Below are 24,922 nucleotides of genomic sequence, written 5' to 3' on the forward strand. Positions count from 1 at the left end.
ACATCCTGGTTGAAGGTAGAAAATAATCTAGATATACACCAGTTCTTAATTAAATTTACTGTGACAGGTTGTGTTTAAGCTGGATTCTCTATTATAATTTGTTTTGCATTTGCTGATGACAGATTTATTTATGTACATAATCAGAACTGTAAGCGTAATTTCATTTTTAGAGTTGAGAACCTTTTAAGTAATATTGTATATGGTTTCAGAAAAGTTAAACACGTTAACTGCTGTCTGAAATTTCTGAGAAAAATAATGCTGTCTTTCTCGACTGCAGGAGGACACATCATGGAAAGCGTTATATACAAGTAAAAAAAAAAACCTAAAACACCACCTCAGAAGCATTATCCCACTCAAATACATAAACCCCCAAGCTGAATAGTTGAATGCTGGTTAAATAGAGAGGAGTTTATTAGATGACGCTGCTCATCATGCCAGCGTTTACTCCGTCTGGCCAGGCTGGGGCTGTGCGGACAGCTCTGGCTCTGACTGCAGTGTGGCTAATGGTGGCCACACGGCTGGAACCCCTGGCTCTTCCCTCTCTACTGCTCAAACTGCAACCCTGATGCTTGGAGAAGTGTTAGCACAGTTGTAATCAGCAGGTTGTACAGCTTTTGGAAGCAGCTGTGGAAAACTGCAAGTGTTCAGCTGGTGGCAGAGGAAGCTGGCTTGTGGCAGGTAGTGATGGGAGAGGGTGGGATGGCAGCATCGAGCCTCTGGCAGCTGGGAGGAGGAGGGCAGGGACACTTGCAAGGCAAGGGCAGACACGGAGCAGCAGGATTGCCAGCAGGGATGTCAATAGTGAAAACGTCAACAGGAAGAGAGCAGAGCTGAGAAAGGAAAGTTGAAAAAGAAGGGGACAGAGTACAACCGGTGAGAGCTTGGGAGCAACTGGCTTGTCGTGCCACAGCTCCTGGCTGAGCACCATTATGCAGCAGTGCAGAATTAGGAACTACGTGTAAGAAAAATGCTGGGTATTCAAGGGGCAACGGGATGATTCCACACTGGGGTCTTCCAACGGGCTGTGCTGGGTATAAACGTGGAGATGTGGGCATGCCAAGGATGCAAGGCCTGCGTCCGAACGGGTTTGCTAAGGCACGGAACATGGAGCACATCTCGGGCGGCACCAGCAGGAGGGTTTCAGGGCAGGGGCTGATGTGTTAAGTGGAGTCAAGATGCTTGTGCGTGACTTTTGCACAGTGCCAGTCCAAGGGAATGTCGCTGCAGCAATGCCGCCGCCCAAGCCAGCCGTGCGCCCGGGCCTCCCGCTCGGCCCGGGTCGGTGGGAGCCACCGCGCAGGACGCTGCAGTTCTGCATAAAACCGTTCGCTAACGAGCGGCTGCAAACCCGTGCGCCGGAGCCAGGAGGTGTCGGATGAACCCGCCCTGGTTACAGCAACGCGGCTTTCGCGCACGTACCCTTGTGCGGCACGGCCCGGGGCGGCTGCCGTGCGGCCGGGGCACCGGGCACCCCGGGGCCGGCCCCCCCACAGGCACAGCGCCAGCACCGGCACCGGCACTGGCCCGGGGCGGCCGCCGTGCGCTGCTGGGGGCGCGGGTCCCGCTCCCGCCGCCTCCCTCGGCCCGTCCCGGCCTCCCTCAGCAGGCAGCGGCGGGGGGCGCGGGCCGGGCCCCGGCTCCATTTCCTGCCCCGCGCCCGCCGTCACCTGACGCCTCTAATGGCGCCGGCCGGCCGCGCAGCCCGCACAGCCGGCCCGCCCCCCGCGCCGCGCCCCCTCCCCAGCGGCTGCGGTTACCGCAGTGCCCGGCCCCGCCCGCGGCCCCGCCCCGCGGCCCCGCCCCCGCCCCCGCCGCTCCCTGCACGCGAGCCCCCGCCCTCTCCTCCCCTCCCCCCCCCCCCCCCTCCCGCGCCGGGCAGATGCGCGCGCGCGCGGCCGGCTCCGTCTCCTCAGAGCGGCCGCGGCGGTGACGGCGCTGAGGGGGCCCGGGAGGCGGCGGCGGCCGGTGCGGCGGAGCGGGCGGCGCCTCTTTTCTCCCTCCCGCATCCTTCTCCTCGTATCCCCCCGCCTTCCTTCTCCTCCCCCCGCCTCCGCCCCCCCCCTCCCCCCCCCCCCCCCCGCACGCAGTCACCGCGGTTCCCGGCACGGACAACATGGCGGCGGTGTCGGGGGCCGGGGCTGCGGGCGGCTCTGCCAACGCCGGGGGCCCGGAGATGGTGCGCGGCCAGGTGTTCGACGTGGGGCCCCGCTACACCAACCTCTCCTACATCGGCGAGGGGGCCTACGGCATGGTCTGGTGAGTGCCCGCTGCCCGGCCCCGCCGGGGCAGCGCCCTTGCCCTCAGCAGCTCCCTCCTTCCCTCCCCGCCGCCCCGGGCCGGCCCTCGGCGGGGGCCCAGGCCTCGAGCACCCGGCCCTCCCGCGCCTCCCCGGGATTGTCCTCCGGCATCACCCTCCTCCCTCGCTGCTCCCCCCTCCCCCCCAAACATGCCTCCATCGGCGGGTGCCGCCGAACGCCTCGTTTCCTTTCAGCCGTGCCCTGCTTTTCCTCAGGATTTTCCCCTCTGCCTGCGGAGCTGGGCGCTCGTCTCGCGCCCTGCAGGGCGGCTGCGGCGCCGGGGCGGGCGGCGGGTGCCGGCACAGCCCGGCCTGGCGCGGTGTGCCCGCTCACCTGGCGGCGCGGCCGGGGGCCGGGGGCTGCGTGCGGCGGCCGCAACGGCCTGGCCCTTGCCGGGGGGGGGGTGGTGGTGCTGCGGTGCCGGCGTGCAGGTGAGAGTGCGCTCGGCCCTTCCAGTTCCAGGGTGTTGGTGGGTCAGGGAGACTTGTGCCAGATCTCGCTAAAAAGCGGGCGTGTGTCTTTGCTTGGCTTAATATCGGGCGTAAGGAGCGAGGCGAGTAAACTGCAGCATGCTGAAATTGGGAGCAGACCCGATTGAGAGTTTGAGGTTTGTTTGGTTTTTTTTTTTTTTTAAAACAATCTGAATGTGTTGGGATGATGCTGCGTGGTGGTAGATCTAGTGTCATGGTTATAAATGTGACATGCCTGGTGACCTTACTTAAGATTTCGTATTCTGTCTTCTATTAGTAAAACAGGTTAAAAACCCCCTTTACTTCTGAAATAATTCAAGGGATGCAGATGGAATATTTTGTTGTTATTGTTTTGTCAACTTTCTTCCAGCACTGCATCTGTTTCTTCAGCATTTTTTGACCAGAGGTACTAAACGAGGTGGTTTACAGGCTATGACTTCATGAAAGCTTTATCAGCATTTAATTTCTCTCTCTGGTGCTTAATCTTCTGTAAACAAGTGCATTTCTCAGCAAAGGTTCTTCAGAGCCTTCAGCTGTATGTTACAGATTTTTGCAGCTATCGGTTCTTGCATATAGTCATGGAATTGTGCTGGCCTGTTAATATGAAGTCATCCTGCGTTTCAGGGTGGCAGCTTTCATCTAGGCCTGAGCTTAGCTGTGAGGTGAGCCTCTCTTGCAAAAACTTTTGAGTTGCGGCCCTTGCTTTTTTGCTGTGGGAAGAACCTTGAAAATGTAAATCAGAAATCTTGTTTATGGTGTGAAGATATCCTTGTTATGGGTTTAGTGTTAGAAATCACAGCAGTATATCCAGTGCAAAACTTGTTAGCGTAGCTTATGGTATAGGCTGTGTTTTATTAAGGTGTGCTTTTATTATCTGAGCTAGGGCGAATAAACCGGTGCAGATAACCTCGGTACTAGCTGCACTGATTGACACTCGCAGTCCCATTTAGGAAGGTGCTTCGAAACAGTAATTCCAGGACGCATGCTGTGTACAGGCAGGTTCGTATCAACAGGGTGTTAGAAGTGTGTTTAACAGCCAGCGCGTTAAGGCTAAATTATTTCGCCACAGATCAGAGATTACAAAAAGCAGTAGGATGGCAATTGATGCCCTTTTTTGGCATCACTATGCCAGTAAGCAGCCACAGGGGAAACGGGGCCACTTTCTGCCCCTCCAAACGGTAAGTTATTAAGCTCTCTACTGAAACTGTTTCCCCTCCAAAACTAAGGGTTATCTTTTCTTTAAAAACTTACTCTAACACATTGTGTCTGCTGTGAACACTATACAAAATTACTAACAAAAAATTGAAATCTCTGGTTCGGCTGAGATATACACTTGGGTCTCTGTGTTTTCTAATCTAAAATTACTGATGTGAAAGACTAAATTTGGTGCGTTGTGCTCTTTAACTATTGCTCTTCTGTCTTGGGTATGAAATGATAGGGAACAAAGTCCCAGTTGATGTTGTATACTTGATAAGGAAAATGTTGGATGCACTTGTAGTTTAATGCCATAGCAACTGTAATGTATTGTAGTGCCTAACATACAAGCTACTGTGATTAAATAAGATTACGTGTCAATCAACAGACGTATGGGTTGTGCAGTTTAACACTATGTTTCTTATCTTGCTTTGATTGCTAATGCGGTGGGGATCCACAGAAGCTTCTCCCTTGGAGGGCGGGGTAGAGGGCAAGCTATGAGTGTGCAGATGGGAGATGTTTCCTGCGACTGCAAAATCCATTTGAATTTGTACACTTTAACGAAGGAAAGAGACTGCAGGCTCTAATGGTTTTGTTTTAGGCCCACAGCTAATGTGAACAAGTTGGGAGATGCTAGTTGTTTACAAGTGCATTGTGCCGTAAGGCTTGTTACACGGAAAACCAGTGACTTAACTCTTAAAAACCTTCACTCTTTTCCTTGTTTTTTTTTCCTAATCTTTCATGTTTCTGGATTATTGGATTAGGGAGTTGAAAATGAAAATGTTCTTTTAATTCTATTAATGAAAGGGCAAATGAAGTATCCTTAGGATAGCGCAGTTAAAGCCAGTCTTCCATTTTGATTTTGCAGCGGAGAGAATAATGTTTGAGAAATATTGATCACAACATAAAATAACAGCACAGGAAATAGAGGAAGATGTTGACTGACTAAACTCTATGCGAATGTTCTCTCATCTGGATTTGAAAACCTTTAAAGGCATTTGACTGTTTTCCCTAGTGCAGTCATTTTGAACCTAATCAGGTTTTGGGTAAAAATAAACTTACCAGAGCAGTATATTTACTGCTGTGTCGTGGCTGCACTTTCTCCGCTTCGTAAGCAGAAAAGGCATGCTCTCAGGCAGCCCCCCCATCTTAATGTCCTCCAGCTAAACTCTGCCAAAAAAGGTTCATCCTTTGATACAGGCTTGCCTCTCACTCATTTGTTGCTGAGGGTGAAGTGGTTAATATGTGGCTATCCATGTCAGTGTCCTTTCTAACCTATTTTTTGTTTTCAGTATTCCTGCCTGTGAAACTAGGGGATGACCACAGTGCAAACAAAGTTTAGCCAAAATCCTCAGCACTTCCTAGGACTGCAGGACATTCTTTGAGCACTTGTTTAGTCATACAGTCATGTTTGTTACTCTGAATTAATTTATCCAAATACATGCAAATATTGTGGGTTTGTGTTTTTTTTGTTCCCCTCCTCTTTCACTTAAGAGTTGTTTTGTGGGGTTTTGGTGCAATGTACTTCATGTGACTTTCCCTTTCTTCCAGTGATAAGGGATTAACAACCTCAGAGTAAGCTTTCAGACCGAGTCTGAAAGTTTCAGAACTACCTTTCAGACAAAATGTGAAAGGTTTTTAAGATTGTCTCCTCCTCCTTAAATGTGTGTGGGTTTTTTTCTTTTGTTGGTGGTGGGTGGGGTGGTGTGGTTGGGGGAGCTACCTGTTAACAGGCCATATTTTAAACACACTGAAACAGCAATAAAAACATGATAGTGTTGAGCTTTAAATTTCCAGTTCATCTAGTTGGTCAGTGGTAATTTGGCAAGGACAATAATTTGACAGTATAAAACAAGTAATCGTTCTGGAAACAAAAAGTGAATGGGAATGTGATAGGGATGTTCTGGTTTATAGTCTAGTTTTTGGAAGCCCTTTTTGTTGTCAGGCTTATGTGAAGTATTATCACTGCTGCAAATAACTCCATATAAATAGTAAAGTTGAATGCAGCTGGAGGAAAACAATCTTGACGCTCAAATCTTGCATTTCTGAATTTGATTGCATTGTTACAAAGACATCTTTGTGCTACAGATGGGTGATATTAGAAGTTAAGGTAGTCAATAGATGAATGTGAAAGTAATACAAAAAAGAATATTTAAAACATTTAGCAATTTGGGTTTTTTTCCAAAGTTCTGCTGCTTTCTACTGTCTCACAGAAGAGCCCTGCTTTTAGAGGATGGATAATTTAAAATGAAATCTGGAACTATATTCATAAAGAGACTCAAAACAGGAAAAAACCCCAACCCACCCCAGAAATAAATGATCTGCAAGGCATAGATATTTATATTAAAAGACAAAAAAAAACCCACCTTGATGGGATTGATGGTTGTGTAATATTATTTTGGGTGTGTCCAATGTTACATAAAAAGGTAGACCTTGCATCCTTCTGTCAGGGTCAGACTGGGGGGGTTGGGGGATGGACTGCCTAGTGGCAGGGATAAGAAACAGCCTGTAATTTTTTTTTTTTTTCCTGTGAACAGTTGCTTTAATCTGGAGAGAGTACTCTTCTGTGGTAGAGCAAGTGTAGCAATTCATGTCCCTGTTTATGTGTGCTTTTAGGGAGCAGGGGTTGTGTATGGGTGTCGATACCTGGTAATTAACATGCTCTGGTCTGCGTGATAAGGAGAGCGGGGAGCTGATACAAGTTGGCCAACCCTACTACATCCTCCGTAGTGCAAGGATCAGAGTAGAGCATTAGGGAATGTAATTGGTGGCTAGTTATCAGCTGCTTCCCTCTGGGGAGAAGGCAGAGGTAAGCATTTCCTTTCAGTCACTCAAACTTGCTTAACCTGTGGAAACACCAGAGGAGCAGCGAAGGCTGCTTTCCCCGCTCTCCCCCGTGATGGACGGGTGGTCAGCAAGCTGTGCAGCAGGCAGCAGCGATGGGACAGCAGCTACTGCCCAAGAGTTACGGAAGGTGAAAAGTAGCAACTTCTCCTGTCTGCCCAAAGTAACGGGATACTGGCTTAACAGTTGAAGAGGGCAGCTCAGGGACACTTGCATTTTATAAATAAATACACATTTCCTTAACATGGCATGATCCAGCCCACAGAAACAGGTAGAGATAACTTGTGTTTAGGGTTTTTTTGAAACATGATTTATTAAGGACATAAGGCTTATACGTTCACGGTATCAGTATGGGGTTGCATCAGTCTGTCTCCTGTACCCCTACATGTGATTCTTGAACCTGCTGCCTGCCTTTCATCAAATTTGACAGTTGGTAGATGTCTTAAGGATGGAAAGTTTCTGCAGGTTTCTTAAAAATAGGTATTTTGTTAATGCGAACAGATCGTATATGCTGCTCCTCTGAGGAAGAGACTGCATCAGGAGGTCACACGGGTGAAGTCGGACTCCTCCAGAGAGAAAATGACAGATGCCCCAGTTCTACGGATGGATTTATCGGTACTCTTGAGACCAGAAATGTGTATTTGTAGGACACCAGGCTTTGTTAGTTCACTGGGCTCCTTGTTTAGGAGCGGAGATCTACAGCCCACAGAAGAGTTAATACTTGCCAACTGAGTAGGTGTGCAGCTCAACTTGAGTTGAAAACTAATGCTTCACCAAAATAGTAATTTTTTTAATGCTTTTTATGTTGATGCTTTGTCATAGCTTTCAGCTGTGAATTAGAAATGAAATCAACTGATCAATATGGTATTTAATAAAAATATTTTATGACGTCTTGCTGTGGAATATTTCACAACATAGTATAGATTGAACGGGACTTCCTGAGGTCATGTAGTCCAACCTCCTACTCAAAGCAGGGCTGATGTCAAAATTGGATCAAGTTGCTCAACTTGTCCACTCAATATTTCCAAAATCTCCAGGGATGGAGATTCCACAACATCTCTGGGCACCTTCTGGTTCTAGTGGTAAACCAAGTGCCCAGTGGAACTTTTGCCCTTAAAAACATGAGTTTCCCTTTCTGCAACTTGCCACCATTGCCTCTTGTCCTTTGTAGTTTTTACCTCTGAGAAGAGTCTGGATCAGTTTTCTCTCTGATCTCCCTTTACGTAACTTAAAAGAGAAATTAGATGCTTTCCAATCCTCCTCCCCACCCCCTTTCCCCCCCTCCTAGCCTATACAAACCCAGTTTTCGTTTTCTCCTTTTTTTTTTTTTTTTTTTTTTTTTTTACTTGTATGTCATGTTCTTCAGCCTCCTGTGCATCCCGCATCCCAATGGTTTTCTGCTGGACTTGCTCCAGTACTGGGAGAGAGGAAGGCTGGACGCAGTATTCCAGATGCGGCCTCACAACAGTAGTCACTTTCCTTGACCTGCTGGCTATGCACTTAATAACACAGCCGGGTCTGTGGTTAGCCTCATTGCTGTGATCAGGTGCTGCTGATGCGTGAAGTTGGACATTGTTCTGGTGATACAGAAAATACTTGAACTTAAAGTGAGGCATTTTAGGCAATTTTAAATAATGTCTTGGAAAAAAACCCCAACCTCCACAACATTTTATTAAGTGATTTCAAATCTATTTGATTTTGATTCTCAAACAGCTCAAAGCATATGGAGCCCTAAACCTATTTTTAGAATGTAACTTATTTTACTGTGTGTAAGGTAAATTAAACTAATAGTGTATGTGAAGTGCAGCAAAGTGTAGTTTGTTTTGTTTCAGGTGAGTTCCAGATTCTATTAATTGCTAGGTCAGTTTTTAAAGAGTTGTTTGCTTGTGAATGAATCTTTTTCAGAAGGGAGCTTATTTCCCTTTGCGTTATTACAACTTTTGGGCATATAAAGAAGCTATTCTCAAACTCACCTTTTTGCAAGGTACATTAAAAGCCACATACGCATTAGTTTATCAGCTTTGACCAGGTAGGTTAATCAGATCCAAGTAGTAATAAATGTCTTTAATTCAGATGGGGTTATTTGATGAGGTATTCGTAGGTAATTTGGCAAGATGAGATTTCTTGTACTTCATCGGTGCGCAGCAGGTCGGTTTCTGTTTCGGAGAACATTCCTGTCTCCACCCTTTCCACTGGGCGAGAGCTGGCGCAGAGGCAGCCTCATGTCCCGGGCAGAAGGGACTGCTCTCCGCTGTGCCCTGGCTGCCTGCAGGCAGGGATGCTGCTAGGCGGCTGCTGCGTGCCTCCCCAGGCCCAGCTGCCTGTCAGCGGTGGGGGAAATTCTGATTTGTGTGTGTGTGTGTGTGATGTATTATCTACCTTGTACAAATGCTTTACAGAAATGCTGTTCTGTTGATTTGAGCAGCATCTTTATGACAGTCCACTTCTTAACCGAGCTGTGCATGTGTTTGTACTATCTTGTTTCACAGTACCAAAAATCACAACAACCTAAGTTCTGTTAAGGGAAAATCCCTTCTCTTGGAAGTTCTTTTTTATTTTGAGAGAATTTTTGTAAAATACTGAAATGCTCTGTGGTGATTAGAATGTAAATGAGAGGTTTTTGTTACATGGTAGAAAGTAATTCATCTGTGTTGTGAGTATGTTTTAACTACCAGCAACTTGCAATTAGGCTTACTATTTATAATATGCAATTACTTAGTTTTGCAGTTTCTCTTAAAAATAACAGCTGTCACTACAGTACCTTACTTCTCACCTGTTTGGAGGGAAGGCAGTTTGCTCCACCAAATATTGCTGATGGGTCCCAAGTAAAACTTGAAGCCATTTGAGCACTGCAGATCAGTGCTCTGCTCCTCAAACTGCTTCAGTCTGGAATGTACCCGGTTTTATTGGGATGTGGATGGTGGAAAGTACCCCAAATGACATTCAGGCGGACTTTTATACTGGATTTTTCTGAGTGTTTCCTAATTGTGAAGTATCTTCCTTTTAGTACAGTAGCCAACATGTCTTTATGCTGTGACCCTGTCAGAATAAAATACAAAGCTGTTAATACGTTGAGGGTCAGGGGTTTACTGTTGGCATGGCTTTTGAAAAAGATGGAAAAACCATGCAACAAATGCCTTGTAAGCTGATACTGAAGGGGAGTTACTTCTGATAGTGGCGAGATGCATGCTCAGTGCTGGCAGTTTGGTTTTTCTGTTTTGTTGTGTTTTCCTGGTGGAATACTGAACTACCTGTGGCAGGGTGGACGGTAGCAATGAGCTCTCTTTCTCTAGTGCTTTTTGATAGTTTTCATTTTGCACTGATGTTCCAGCAGGTTTAGGAAAACCTCTGCTTCTAAGTATGCACGATTGATTTTGTTCAGCAGTTTACTTCTTTATTTTCGGTTGGGGTGAAACACTGTGAACTCTCTCTTCTGAAGGTTTATATTGTGGAATCAAATAAGTTAATTACTGAAAAATATAGTAGTTTTCTGGATCTTGCATTTTTTTCCTTTCTCTAAAGCTGATTTTAGGAGTATTTGGGATATAAGTGAAATCAGAACCTTACTAGACAAAAGAGTACACCATGTTGGGGGATTTGTTGACACCATTAGCACTTACAGCCCTCTGGTGGTGCCTCTCCCCCCTCTCTAGGAAAGGGGAAAAGTTTCCTACACTGGTTTGAGGAGCCTGCTTTGCTGCTAGGGGTGGGGGTGTTTTCCAGGTTCTGGAGTAATGTTGGTTGTGTACCTGGCCTGTCCTCCCTGTCTTAGTGGCTTTTTGTTGCCTCTTGAGAAGCCATAAGCCCAGGAGGAGGAAGTCGGTGCTTCATCCGCACATGCGCAGAGGTTGGGTTTTCATGGCAGTGTGGTTTCCATAACTGCCTTGTGCTGATCGCAGGCTGTGCCTGGCCTGCCGTGCCTCAGGTCCTTCATCCGATGCTTGCACAGCTGTAGTTAGCTGGGTTGGAAAACTGATTTAACTGAAAAGTTCCTTCAGAAAACATGTGACACAGAAAGGGAATAGGACTGTACAGGTGAAGACTTCTTTACTGTTCCTGTTCATAAGCTGCACTGACTTCGAGCTGCTTCAGTTCTCCGAAGTGGCACAAAGAAAGGCACAGCCCCAGCCAAGAAAGTGAGAAAGGGGCAGGGTTGTCAGGCACAACAAAGTGTGAACCACAACCACTCCTTTCAGTTCACCGAGCCCTTAGGTTGTCTTGTCTCGGATGTTGTCAGGCTCTTTACAGCTTTACCCTGAAATTGATTCCTGCAGGAATTGTCTTTAAGTTTATATATAGAGAAGAAAGGCAGTGATATTTAATATTGTATCTTATTAAAAGCAGTACATGCTTTTGGAGTGAGGGGGTTATTTTGCAGTTAGCCAAGGGGCCTTTAGACGTAATAGTGAAGTTAGTCTAAGTATTAAATTTGGCATGGATGCTATCAAAGGAAGTATTGGCAGCAGAGAACCTGTAAACCTCTGAAATGGGGAGGATAAGTGGGAAGGCAAGAAGCAGATGAAATACTGAGATGTAAGAGTTGTCTGTTTTCTGAAGACCAACTTGAACTGAAGTCACATGGAGTAGGCACATATGATGATTTGAAGTCACCATGCTTCGTAGCTTAAGGTATAGGAACAAAAAATATATATTCAAAGAGATTGAGAGAAGTGATCCCTGCCCCGCCCCAGCCCCAACAACCAAGATAGATCAGAACACCATGAAATTAAATGACATCTTTAGCCAAATAGTACAGAACCTTGGGTGAAGTAGCTAATGGTTTTCCAATACTAATGTTTAGGTGTAGTTCTACAATTGCTGCTTTTCATAGTTCTGCTTAGTAGGTGCTAACAAAACATAAATCATCTGTTCTGCCACACCCGGGATTATGAATTGACTGAGCTGCTGGCAAAAGTAATTTATTTAACAGACTCCATTTTGCATGACTAGCTTTTTGTTTTCAAAATACTAGGAGTGATCTAAGGAATTAAACTATTAAGTTGTTATTATGTGCATAGTAAATAGTTTAAAATTGTAATGCTTTGGAAGGTTTCATCAGATTCAGCCTTTCAAATTCTGAAAAATAAAGTTATGCCTTTGTAACCTAATAGAATTAGATATCTGAAAACAGATCTCCTATGGGAGATTACAAAAGAGCCTTAAAAATTTGTGGTGTGAAGGGCAATAACCTGTAGTAGATCAGAAAATGCCAAAGAGTAAAATTGCTTATGAGTAATTACTCACTTTTGTCATGAGAGGAAAGACTTGGCATAATTGTACCAGAAACTTTTTAATATTAGGATTGATTTTGAATGTTATGAGAAAGGTGGCTGAAAAAGTAGGTGGTAAAGGTGAAGGTTATTTTCTGACCCAGTAAGCCTCAGAGGTTAACTAACAACATCACAGAGCAATCTGCTGTCATTACTTGGGCACTTTGCCGTGGATTTGTGCTAAAATAAAGGATGCTGACTTAGAAATTGTATTTATTTTCCCCCTTACTGGAAAAGAACAAAAATCAACTTTATAAGACAAACAAAAAATAGTTTGTTTAGATATTTTCTATAATAAAAACAAAACCATTGTAGTGATCATTTGTTGATGAGCAGCAGAGAAAGGATATGGATAAACTCAAGAGGAGTTTGTAAAGTATGACAGTTGCTTTGCGGAGGGGTCATGATAAAAAGTTTAGAAACAGGGATTCGTATTTTCTTAGCCCCAAAGCAATAATCTATCTACTGATACTAGAATCCTGACGAATGAAAAACTACTTAAAAAACCCCAAAATGACACTAAAACAAAATCAGGGTTTTCAGATAGCATGCAATTAGGAGTTTTCAGCTAGGGCCAGATTAATACTACTGCAAATTGGATTGCATCTACTGTATATTTATTTCAATATTCTCTTGTTGCTGTCTTCCTCTGCTGCCATTTTTGTAGCATGAGGTGCCAGAAAATGGGGAGAAATTGTCAGTTTCAGCATCTGCGGGCAGCTGTGTGTCACAGCAGTGTGTATTCTCTTTCTTTCCCTGACAAAAACAAGACTTCAGCTAAATCTGAGCTCATCCTGTAGTTCACAGCGTCAGGTAGTTTTCTGACACTGATGAGGTCCACTTCTCAAACACTAAGCTTTTGGTGATTCAGCACGTAATTCTTGTGTCTAAGCTTACTCTGAAGTATTTCAGTTTGAATTAAAGTTTTCTGGCCTCTTTATAAGCTATTAGTGCTTATATGTGTTTCCCAGAGATTGAGAAGATAATACATACAGCTGTGTTTTAATAATCAATGGGGAGTGCCTGTAGCATACCAACAGATAATTCAAGAGTGCTGAATGATGACTGGTTTGACTTCTGTCCCTCAGAACAGGATGAAAAAAGTGGTACTTGGTTATTGTAAAATTTTGTAGCTTGAAAAGCAACTAGAGCCTTCAGGGTGAGTTTTTTGTTCTGGTGGGGTTTTTTTTGTTGTTTTTTAAGAATCTGATATTTCGGTAGTTCTCCATTTTCATGGGTCTACTGACTTTACTACATGGTAGGAATTAATTTGTAAAACTAAATCTTTAATGGAGAAAAGTAGAAGCATATTAAGGTGCCCTTGTGTTTCTATAGTTTGTGTCCTGAATTCACAGCTGAGAAGCCTGGGAGATGTTCTCTTATTGAGAACCTCTTCTACAGGAAGCTAATAAAGCAAACCAAACTCCCAGTGAGGCATGGGCTGTCTTTTCATAAACTGGGGTCTGTTAAAACAAGGCAAATATATCTTCGTATTAAATAGGCGTGTATTCCTTTTAAACCAGATGCTGATCTGTAAGTTAGTGCTGATAAAAAAATGTCTAATGAATAATATACTTAAAAAATATTTGAGACTTTGTTCCATTTATTCATAATATTTCTAGTAAATGTAGGTGTTTACAGTTGGGGGCAAAAAGTATATTCAGTCATATAAAAATGACACATTTCTCCATGTTCTCAAATCTGCAGCTGTCTTTGACTGCTTCTATCCTTTTTCCAGTCTTTTCGGTAAAACAATAATACGCTACAGCTGCTCCCTATATTTTAATCTAGAACTAAAACCTAATTATTCTGAAGACTCTGAAGGGGTTAATAATCTGACTAGTTGGTTTGGGGACGTTTTTTTTTATAAAAAAAAAACCAAAACAAAACCCAACAACAGTCCCCTCCACAAATCCGCACCCATAACACCACCTTCCCCCACCACTGAAAATTGTAGCAAACAGCCTGTTACGGTACTGCTGGTTATTACTCTTACCATAATACTGCGTTATTTTACTTACAGCAGTCTTAAAAATAAGTATAAGCTATTTGTGTTGTAACTTGGTAAATGTCAGCACTGTAGAAATGTCCGTGATTGAGCTAAATGTAGGCTGAGTGGAAAGATTAAAGATCTTCACAGATCAGCTTGTTTGCTGGGAATTATTTTTGCCTTTCCTCTCCTAGTTGCAAGCAGAATTATTCAGTATTTCAGAGAGATTCTTATCCCTGGATATGCCCTTGGAATCTTGTTTCCACAGCAACACAAAGCTATGATAAAATATCCCTTTTAAACTTCAAATTAGGATGTTTGCCGGTAGCGTTGTGTATTTCTGTATGTATGTATATGCATATGCTGAGAGCAGCCTGTAAAACAGCCGTAAGGTGAATAATCCTCAGAGTGCTGGAAGAATATCCCATGGTGGGGCGAGCCTTCAGGCGGCATGGCAAGGAGTGCACTGAGGATGGGGGATGCCGACAGAGTAGGCAGTTGTTTTTCAATGGTTATATGAAGAAACAGCCCTCTGTGGGATGCAACTATTGCCAGGAGCTGGCTTCTTTCCTCCCGGCAGCTGCAGCATGCTCTCACTTGTTCCAGCTCTGCTCTGAAATGAAACATGTGAAGAATAGAAATGGATGGAAGAACATGCAGCAGCCATTGTGGGGAGAAGGAGCTCAGTGTTGGCACTTGTCCCGGTCGGCCTGGTGAAAAGCTTTCCTTCCTCGAGAAGGAGTTAATGGGAGAGGGACGTGTCAGAGGTTCCTCTGAGCAATTAGCTGCTGTGTTCTGTAGTCTGCAGGCAGCTCAGGCACTGCGGGCACTTGCTGGTCACTGCATTTGGGAGCAGCCCCACCCTGGGCTGCTTGTTAGAAAGGAAGCTGGTACCGGGGAAGTAGAAGGATAAAACACTGGCTTTGAAAGTTGTGTCGTGCAGCTTGTTGGGTTATAAATGCTCGTTTGTTTATTTTGTACGGCTGTGCAAGGCATTTGACTTAGTCAAAACTTTTGTTACGTATTTACAAGATGGTTAATATTAGGAATGATAAACTGTACTGCTACAGCTCATGTTGATTTTCACGTGGTGCTTTAGAAGTATCCAAACAATGGTGCTACTGCAGGTTGTCACAGGGTGGTAATCGCAGCTTGCGACAGGAATAATGTTGTGTATACTGGAGTTGGGCAGTTGCAAAATCTATATTTAAATTTATCACATTACAGATAAATAGCGCTCACAGCTGAATGGTTGCATCAGCTTGTGAAGCTGCACATCACTGGGCTGGAAATAAATCCTTCTCAATATTTAAAGTGTCAGTAACTAGATTAATCACAAAGTGAGTAACACAATGACTGTTAAAGGGAAAGTTCTGTGTGTAGTCACTGGTGCCTGTGGTTAAGGATTAGAACCCAAAAGCTATAAATTAGCACTCTAAAAATTGTTTGTATGTGGACTGTTGTTCCCACTTTACAAATATTTATTTTCTCCGGAAAAAAAGTAGATAATGGAAGGTTCTTGCCCTTAGAAGGTGTCCCAGTTAACTGCCTTGGTGAAAATACAAACAGTTGTTGTGAGGTCTAGTGGCAGCTGACAGTGTAGACAACTAGGTTAGGCCATGCACACTGGGACAGCGCTTCCAGAACACAAATAATGTAAATTTAGGATGTGCTGGGTGGTGGATGGAATGTGTACGTGGAGCTGTTCCTTTCTGGACTGTAGGGGGAGCACAGGTGACTATTAGTCATAAAATTAGATCTCTTAATTCTAGCTGAGGCTAAGCAAGATGAATCCTGTGTTAAGTGATAAGCTGTTATATTAACTGCAGTGAGTTAATGCATCGAGGGTTTGGATTTGCACTTTTTATAGCTGTTTCATTTGCGAACACTACAAATGGGCGTTGTGTATGAGCAGCACATTCCTTCAGCAGCGTTCTGGAGAGGAGTGGGTAAATCTGGTGCTGGTGGCAGGTAGCAGTTGGATGGAGATAGTGAGGAGCAGGGAAAGCTTTGGGAAATGGTTCAGTCTGACCCAATTTTGTCAGTTTACAGTGTTTCCTAGGTAGTGAAATAGATACTGCTGTATGGCTCCATAGGCCAAATGTGTGTCTGATCGTAGCATATATGCATGAGAGGACACATGACTCTTCGGTTCTACTGAAGTTCACTCTAATATGTAGCTTTTACAGTTTTCTGTAGCATGTGTCAAATTGAAAAAGCACTGGGTCGCAGAGATTACTCAAAGCTGTATTGGCTTTGGGGGCTGTGATGGAGAATGTGAAATGGTGTTAACTTTTGTGATACGGATTTGCTGTGTACCTGAAGTATGCACCACATTTGAAATACTATGCATAAGCAAGCGTACTCACTACTTGTATGATTAGCTTCTCGCTCATAGGAATTGAGATAATCTTTCACATGTTTAATCAAGTTACCGAAAAGCTCCTGTTTCAGAAAGTGTGACAACAGAAATAAATCCAGCGTCCCTTTTAATGTTTCAACTAGGTAGTATTTCAGTTGTGCCCTCCTTAGCTGAGGCGTTGCAGCGGTAACAGCGGTGCATGCTTAGCTACAGTAGTGTGGTGAGATCTTCTGATAGGAACAGAAAAATGACTGCATGCAGAGTATGCACTGGAGAGGAAATTGATTGCATCTTTCCTGCAAATAGTCAGCTTTTTTTTCCACACTGAATCATGTGCTTTATAGTTGAACCATCTGAAAGCAAAATTACCCATCCTTTTTTAAGTAACAGCATAAACCTTTTGCTAAGAAAATGCTTCAAGACCTGTAAGTGAAACAGCTATAAGAGAGGAAATATCGGCATACTTAATTGATTTACTCAGGTTCATTGAATCTGTACAAGGAAAGATGCAGGTTTTCATCAATAACCAGCCTTGGCTTGAGAAGCAATAACTTAGACATCTAACAAATAATGTAAGAGATTAGGAACTTTTATTTAAGCATCATCAATTTACAAATACTGACATTTTTGCCTTTTTCTGCTCTGCATAGCTGCTGCTGTCCAGTAGTCTGAAAGGAAGAAAGATTCTGCATTGTGGGAGAAAAAATAGTAAGCTTAAGTCAATACAAAGAAGGAGGTAGGAGGTTTGTTTATAATGATAAAATGGTCCATAGGATTCTTTCATTTCTCTCCCAAATGCAGGTTCCTTGTGCTTCAACATTATTTCTAGTTTTGTTTTCTGCTTGTGACTTGCCTTACTGGTATATTGTAAACACTGCAGGTGGTTCACTAACTGATTAACTAAGAAAATTACTGTAGACCAAGTGCTCTTGAAGGCTATGCCAAGTTCCACTTATGGCACTTTGTTATTATCTATTTTGGGACTTAGGATCTGCTAATGTGTTATCTATACATATGTAATAGCAACAGTTGTAATGAGGACTTGCTTAGTATGTGGAATTCCAAAGCACCCTATGGAGCATTTGAGTTCAGTGTTTCTAGAGGCGAATAAATTGTGCAGTCGGTCTGTGGTTACAGACTGGAGTTACGGATGCAGACAGGTCAAAGGGATTCTGTGGAAAAATCATGCAAAAAGGGTGCCACTGCATATGCATGAGGTGTATGGAAATCTTACTGGCGGCACAAATTCAATGTCATTTTTCATAATGAAAGTGAGAAATGTTAAACCCTTTTGTATACAGTGGTAACGATACTGTCTCACAAACACCATGTTGCGCCGTAACTCTGCTTAGCAGTAGAAGGACCTTGATGTGGCCAGGCATTTGAGTTCCTTTTCGATCTCCTTTTCTAATTGGATTTTCGTGGTTCATTCTGCTTTATCTGATCACCAGATACCTGGACATCTCAGCAGAGTAAGGCCAATTAAGAGCATTTCAAAGAATGTTCTGGGACTTGATTATAGAAAACAGGTAGTATGTAAACCCTGTTTGTCTATTATGTTTATATTGTTATAGGAAATATCGAGGCTAACAGATGTTTAAATGTAGGCTTGATTGTTCTTTAACTTCCAAACAATATAGTAGTAAGGATGAAGAAATTTGAAAGGAACAAGAATCATATATGTACATTTAAATTCTAATTAAATTACCATGTACTTTTAATACAAAGAGAAGTTATAATGAGATCTTTGTCATTCGTATAAGCTATACCATAGAAAATGTCTTAAAATTTGTAAGGATTCACAACATTTTCACTAAATAATAATGCAAGTCCAAATTTTAGAAGATTATGTGTTTTGCTGAGCCTTTTTATTAGGCTCAGGCTGTGATATTCTTCGTAAAGGTGTAGGCATTTTGAACGGAAACGCCGAGGCTGCGTTGTTGGTGTAGCTGGGAATGCTGTTCTGAGCCTCTGCAGTGACGGTCCTGTAAATGTAGCAGCCAGTGTGTTCGTTAACGTGGGTCACAATCACCTATTACCTCATCATGCTGCTGCTTGCGTTTGCTTCATGTGGGGTCACATACAGTCTTTCTCTTGAACTCTTTTATCTTTGGAATTGAACTTGGAAAGGTGTTTTCACAAATTTTTCATCCCTTTTGTTCTTCCATGTCTGTTTTTCGTGGAGGTGCCAACAGTGTAACTCAATGGAGGAGGAAGAGGTGGTGACAATTGAAATTACTCACATGAGTTAGAGGACGTGGAATTTTGCTGCTTGGAAGTTGATTTCTGAAGGCTTTTCTGCACCCCAAAGTGAATGGGCTAACTCCAGATGAACTTTTTCTCTTAAACTTCTTCTTGATTAACAGCCTATAGAAAAAGGCTCAAACTTGTTTGTTCCACAGGCTGATAAAGACGAGGAGTACTTCTTTCTTTGTTCAGGTACCTGAGAATCAGCAGGCTGTCGATGCGGTTGGAACTAAGGACTTAATGATACTCAAATAGGCCGGTGATAGAACAACAATATTTGGTCTGTTTATCAAACTAAAAGATATGTGCTGCTGTCACCTCTCTGCATTTGATAAAAATAAATGTAGAACATGTTCTGCCCCTATATTCAGTTGAATTCACATTTTTGCTTTCTGAATTGAATGAATGTAATATTCCTTATAACTAACGTTGCTGATTCTCTTCTAGTTCTGCCTATGATAACGTCAACAAAGTTCGAGTTGCTATAAAGAAAATCAGTCCCTTTGAGCATCAGACATACTGCCAGAGAACTCTGAGAGAGATTAAGATCCTACTGCGCTTCAGGCATGAGAATATTATTGGAATAAATGATATTATCAGAGCTCCGACTATTGAACAAATGAAAGATGTGTATCCTTTCAAAGTTTTAAGTTTTTTCTGCATAGTTAGTGATGGCTGCCGCCAACTCTTTTATTTCTTCCTTTTCATTCTCTTCCCTAGTAAGTTTTAATAAAAGCCAACTTTTATTACTGTAAATTGAAAGGGAAGTTCATAGCATTTTATTGGTTTATAGATACATAGATAGATTTGATAAGTAGGTGAACACTAGTTTTATTTGTTCTTTTTCAGGAAAGAAAATACATGTTCATTTCTGTCTTCCAAGACAAAGAACTCAACGTTGTAGAGATGATTTAATGTAGTCGCTTAATCCTGAAACTGTATTTGCTTTTAACAGAGCTGCTGTTAGAACTGATTGCTTTGAGGAGAAAATAAAATGACCAGACTCTGCTGTTAGTTGTCTACAATGTCAGTAAAGAACAGAATGGATACACCTGGGGGGTGGGGGGCGGGTGTAACCGTACAGCAAAGCACAGCACCCAGCTCTGCAGTGCTTCCTGCATATGTGAAAAGTCTGAAACTGCACGTGGGCAGGTAAACCTTCTTGGTTAATATATGCAAAACTGTCCTTTCTGTTACACTAATTGTTCTTCTGTGGGAAACTTGGCTTTGTTTAGATACAACTTCATGTGGATATCTAACATGAGAATAGTCTTAGTCGGGCGACTCTGCCTGAGATAGAAGGGCTCGGTTAGAGTCAGCCACAGCTTAGCAAGTCCGTGTGCGCAGGTTCCTGCTAGTTTTGCAGGTCTTGGCAGGTGTCTGTCCCATAACAGGTGTAAGTGCATGCAGGCAGAAACTGAATTGAATCTGTTGAATGTTTTCACTTTGTAAATTATCGATATATTATTGGAGTTCAATCGGTCCAATGTAGCGTTCCGAGGTTCCGTTTCTGTGGCCAGTTTGACTGATGTAAGCGTGTGCTGCCTCCAAAAAGACACCCCAGCTGTGTGATCCAGTCTGAACGTCCAGAGGAGAGGCTGGGAACGCCAGCTGGAATGGCAATAGTAGTGTGTTTGCACTAAATCCTGTTTCAGTGAAAAGTGATCATGGAACTACACCCCCAAGGGCTTTGCAGCCAAATTGAGTTAAGGGGGAGAAAATTGTACTTAACTTATTCTTGCCAAAGCAGAAAAAAAGCTCTTTTTTTTGTTTGTTCCGGTCTTAGGGCGGAAAAAAAAAAATCATCTGACTGAAAATACTAGGTTTTAATTTTGGTAAGCAAAGGCCTGCTCTGTTCAATTTAGCATAACAAATATTATAGTAAAGGAGAAGAGCAGCTGAATTTTTGAAGTGGAGAGGTGGCAGAGAAGACTGATCAGAAATGATCAGATCTTCTACCTTCATGCTTTTATGCAACTGGAAGTAAGTATCTTGGAAGCTTATTAGTCATTAAACTGGAAACCAGTCTTTATTTCTTGTCAGCCAGGGTAGGAATCTGATCATATTAAGGTTCCAATAAAAATCAGGCTCTAATATAAAAAAAGAGGTTTATGGTGATGAATTTGAGAGGGCCACGTGCTGATGCCTGTTAATTCTGTAAAGGGCTGCATCATGTAACAGGATCGATTTGATTAAAAACTTGTAAATCAGGGAGCGGCTACATAATTTTGTAATTGTCATCAAGCAGACAAAGAGAGGAAAATTGCTACAGACATTTCGTTGGGTACTGTATGTTGTTGTATAACCTGACACCCCGTTTGTTTTGCTGCCTTACATCTGATGCCTCACAGATACATTGTGCAAGATCTTATGGAGACAGATCTTTACAAGCTCTTAAAGACTCAACACCTCAGCAACGACCACATTTGTTATTTCCTTTACCAGATTCTGAGAGGGTTAAAATATATCCATTCAGCCAACGTGCTTCATCGCGACCTCAAACCTTCCAATTTGCTGCTTAACACCACTTGTGATCTCAAGGTTAGTTGAAATTTCTTACAAATTTTGCTCCCATGGTCTTTGTAAAGTACCTGCTATAGTCAGGAGTGTGGTTTTGTTTGGGGATTAATGTGATTTTCATCCTGGAACAATTGCCAAAGCATTAGTAGTTTTGATAAAATAATTAAGATTTGAGTGACTAAGAACTTGCTCTTACACTATTTTAATGAGTCCCTTGCTGTTTCCATCTGGAGGCTGACTTTGAAATAGCCCTTAAGTGAAAATATTTACCTGAAGCAGAACTGTATTTACCTAGAAAGTAAACTTAAAACTGTGTATTTTAAGTCATAGTTTCTCTGTTTAAACTGTTTATTATTCATTGTTGGAAAAGGACTTCCTATTAGTGGGCAGCTAAAATTGCATGTGAAATGCAGTGCTGATTAAATGCACAGCAATTACTTAAGAGAACATCCTAATTTACATTTCCCATGATGGGCTCTGTACTAGTTAATACTACAGAAGGATGATCTTAGAGGTGTTGTAGCTCTTGGAAAATGTCAGCTCAATGCTTAGCGGCATTCAGTAAAGCAAACCAAGTGTGAAGAATTAGAACAGAAATAGAGAATAAAACAGAAAACATGCCATTCTACAACTTTGTTGGGTTTGAGTCTTCAGTTCTGTGTGATCATAGTTACCACACTTCTCCCTATGATACCTTTTTAAAATGAGACCGGCGCTTCACGGTACCTCTCTCTGTATCAGAAAGAACTGTTTAGCTTAGGTCTCCTCTGCTGGCAGGTAGTGCTTGAGGAAAAGAAAGAACACAGTAGAATGTGATAAAATTGTTACGCCTAGGGAGGGTGAGCAGAGAGCAGTTGTTCACTGTTTTTACCTATTAAAAAGGCTGGAGGGGGGAATGAAAGGAGCAGGTGGCATGGTCAGAGTGTGAAGGCGTAGTAGTTAACGTGCAGCATTGTTGAGCTGTGGAATTTGGTACCACAGAGCACTGTAGGTGCTACAGATGGTGTGACTTAGAAAAACACCAAGCAAGTGAGTAGAAGCAGCAGCTATTGAGTGCTGCTGCCTCGGGATAAGAGTCTCAAGGTGGCAAATCCGTGGAAGATGAGAGGGACTAGTAGAGCAGCACTGGAGTATGTTCCCTTTTACACACTGCATTACGTGTATGCTGTTGGCCGCCGATGGAGCGAGATTATGGAGCTTACATTACTTTGATCTGACGTGGTACAACTGTGTTGCATACTGTGTTGCACCTAATTACACTTTGTTTTTTAAAGTAGCTCTAGCTTTCTCATTAAAAAAAACACCCAAGCAAAACAAAAATAACTTATTAAAAATGCAAACCAGTTGTTGGCCATACAAGTTTGTCACAATTCCAAGAAAAGTCCTTGCTTTTCAGATGCTGGTTCATTCTAAATACTGGCTATGTGATCAGTTTGCTTTACATTCCCATCGCTACTTGTCAGCTTTTCCTAATGCACGGTGCTGCTGGACCAGTCACCTCTGACTCCTGCTATGGGATTTCAGCAGCTGTTATTACATCAGATGGCTTCGAGGCATTAACCCGTTCATGAAAAAAATGGAGTAGAGTCTATGACGACTGTGTGATAGAAGTAGAAAAGAACAGTATGAGCGTAGCTCTGTGCTATGTGCAATTAAAGGCAATAAAAAAATAAAAGGCAATGTTTTAACATGAGTAAGATGGTCATGAAAAAGACCGTAAGCTCACTGTATGGCAAAATAATAAATTGTAACAGTGTTCACTAAGTTCACATTATATTTATAACATTTTAAAAGCAGCGTGCCACTGCAATATGTGCTTCCTAGTGCAGAATACGGTAGTCTGCGTGACAGAGCATATGCTTCTTCATAACCTAAAGGGAACTCTGGTGCTGTATTAATACCACACATAAGCTTTAAAACAACAGAATTGGTGAGAAAACTAGTGCATGTTAGGCCTTGTTGGATGAATGCTGAACTTGTACTCACTAGTTTCTTTTAGGGCCATTCTGCAAGTCTGTGTGTCAGCTCTGTATGTGTGTGTGCTTACACAGTTGGTTATTGTACATAAACTCAAAACACAGCATACTGTGAAAATGAACAACTTAATCACACTTTCGGAAGGAGGAAAATAGAAAGGTTGTTCATCTTCAGTGGTAATGCCGTTAGCTTCTTTCTTTAATGGCGTTATGAGAGCAAGCTGTTGATCTTTTCTGGAGCTCAGAGTACTACAGGTTGTAGCAAGAGCTCCTTCTTTCTTTTCCCTTTAGACATGATCTTGACCTCTGGATCATAGTAGATTCCATTTCCAGGAAAGATGTGTTAGAAGTCTTTATTGACACAGTTTGTCTGTGAATCCTGTAGCTTGTCCTAAGCAGCTGAAATGCTCAGGGCAGAAGTGCAGAACCTAAAGCTGTTTCTGTTTCCTTAGTATATGCTACAGAGTTAAATGAGACCTTAAATACGACTTACCACATAGTGAGTGAAAGCTCGTGAAAGCACATCCTTCCACCTACCTGCTGCCTCTTGTTACGCATTTTCAGTGAAAGGTTAGATTTGAGAGTCCATGAAAACTGCTAGCTTGGGATCTCTCTCCAGTGAGAGTCCTGGGTGGTGAAGATACTGGTCTTCTCTTTTGCAGCTCGGCATCTTTCCATGAAGGAACTTAATGTATACAGGCAGGAAACAGTATCTAACATTTTTAGAAATACTTTCACATGCTTTCATTATTATCTGCATCCAACAGTTTGACCTGTTTTACAGTTCTGTAAACGAAATAAGTTACATAAAAACTCCCAATACCATATAATTTTCCTAGGCCAGTGGCATTAGTATTTCAGAAAATGAGGTCAAAGTAGTTTTGAACAGATTCTCAACTAGTGTCTTCAGTGTACCAGCTTACCCTAGCTGAGAATCTACTCCTTTGACTTGGTTGGAACGTTAACACATTATAGCAATATTATTTATAAGTTGTGCTTTTCTATCTACATAGTGAATACTCCCAAGTATTAGACATCCAAGCATTGTTAGATACCTCAATTGGCTTGACAAAAAAGAGATGAGAAAGGGGTTTTTGAGGAAAACTGCAAGTTATTGTTTCAGGATTTTATCAGTTCCTCTAGAGACATAACTTGTTTCAAATGTCATCTTACCACTGACAACTAAACTTAATGGAAGCCTCTCCTTTTCTTTTTATACAAACACACACACACAGAGGCTACTGAACGATCCAACTTCACATATTTCAGTATAGTAGGTGCACTGCTGAGTGTCATTTCATTTGCTTTGTGAATGTCATATGTATGTGATCCTCATAAATCTTCCTGTCTGCTTGATAGCTTCATCTGATTTTAAGCCATCTCTGTTTAAAAGGGAAAAAAACCCCAAAAAACAACAAAAGGCAAAGCAAAGCATACCTGATACTGATTACAAGAACGTTGTTTTCGAGAAGTGGAAGCTAAATGTATAAATAGGATGCTGACTATTTATTTATTTAGTGGGGAAGTCATTCCTTTGCTCTTGGTAGTGTCTGTTCTGTCGCTCCAAGGCATGAAGCACTGACTGACATACCTGGGTCTTCCATTATGTAGTTTTTTTATTCTGTGCTATGACTATGTCAAAATGCCAAGAAATGTTTGCCTGTCATTGTGTTGCTCTCACAGATTCTTCTGTTCTAGTTCTGACCGAGAAGCCTACCTCCTTCTGGTGCTTTGACTTTCACCAATTATTTT

At 42.7% G+C, this 24,922-nt stretch overlaps 1 protein-coding gene across 1 annotated transcript in view; it reads left to right on the forward strand.

Annotated features, from left to right (window-relative positions):
* Positions 1-1,935: 1,935 nt before the first annotated feature.
* MAPK1 (mitogen-activated protein kinase 1) overlaps positions 1,936-24,922 on the forward strand; it is a 37,017-nt gene continuing 14,030 nt past the window's right edge. The window contains exons 1-3 of the mRNA XM_056334245.1: positions 1,936-2,256; positions 19,122-19,304; positions 21,026-21,215. Coding sequence (XP_056190220.1) covers positions 2,114-2,256; positions 19,122-19,304; positions 21,026-21,215 — 516 coding nt within the window. The 5' untranslated portion in view covers positions 1,936-2,113. The remainder of the gene's footprint in view (positions 2,257-19,121; positions 19,305-21,025; positions 21,216-24,922) is intronic.

Source organism: Falco biarmicus, chromosome 1, assembly GCF_023638135.1.
Source record: "Falco biarmicus isolate bFalBia1 chromosome 1, bFalBia1.pri, whole genome shotgun sequence".
NCBI classification, from domain to species: Eukaryota; Metazoa; Chordata; class Aves; order Falconiformes; family Falconidae; genus Falco; species Falco biarmicus.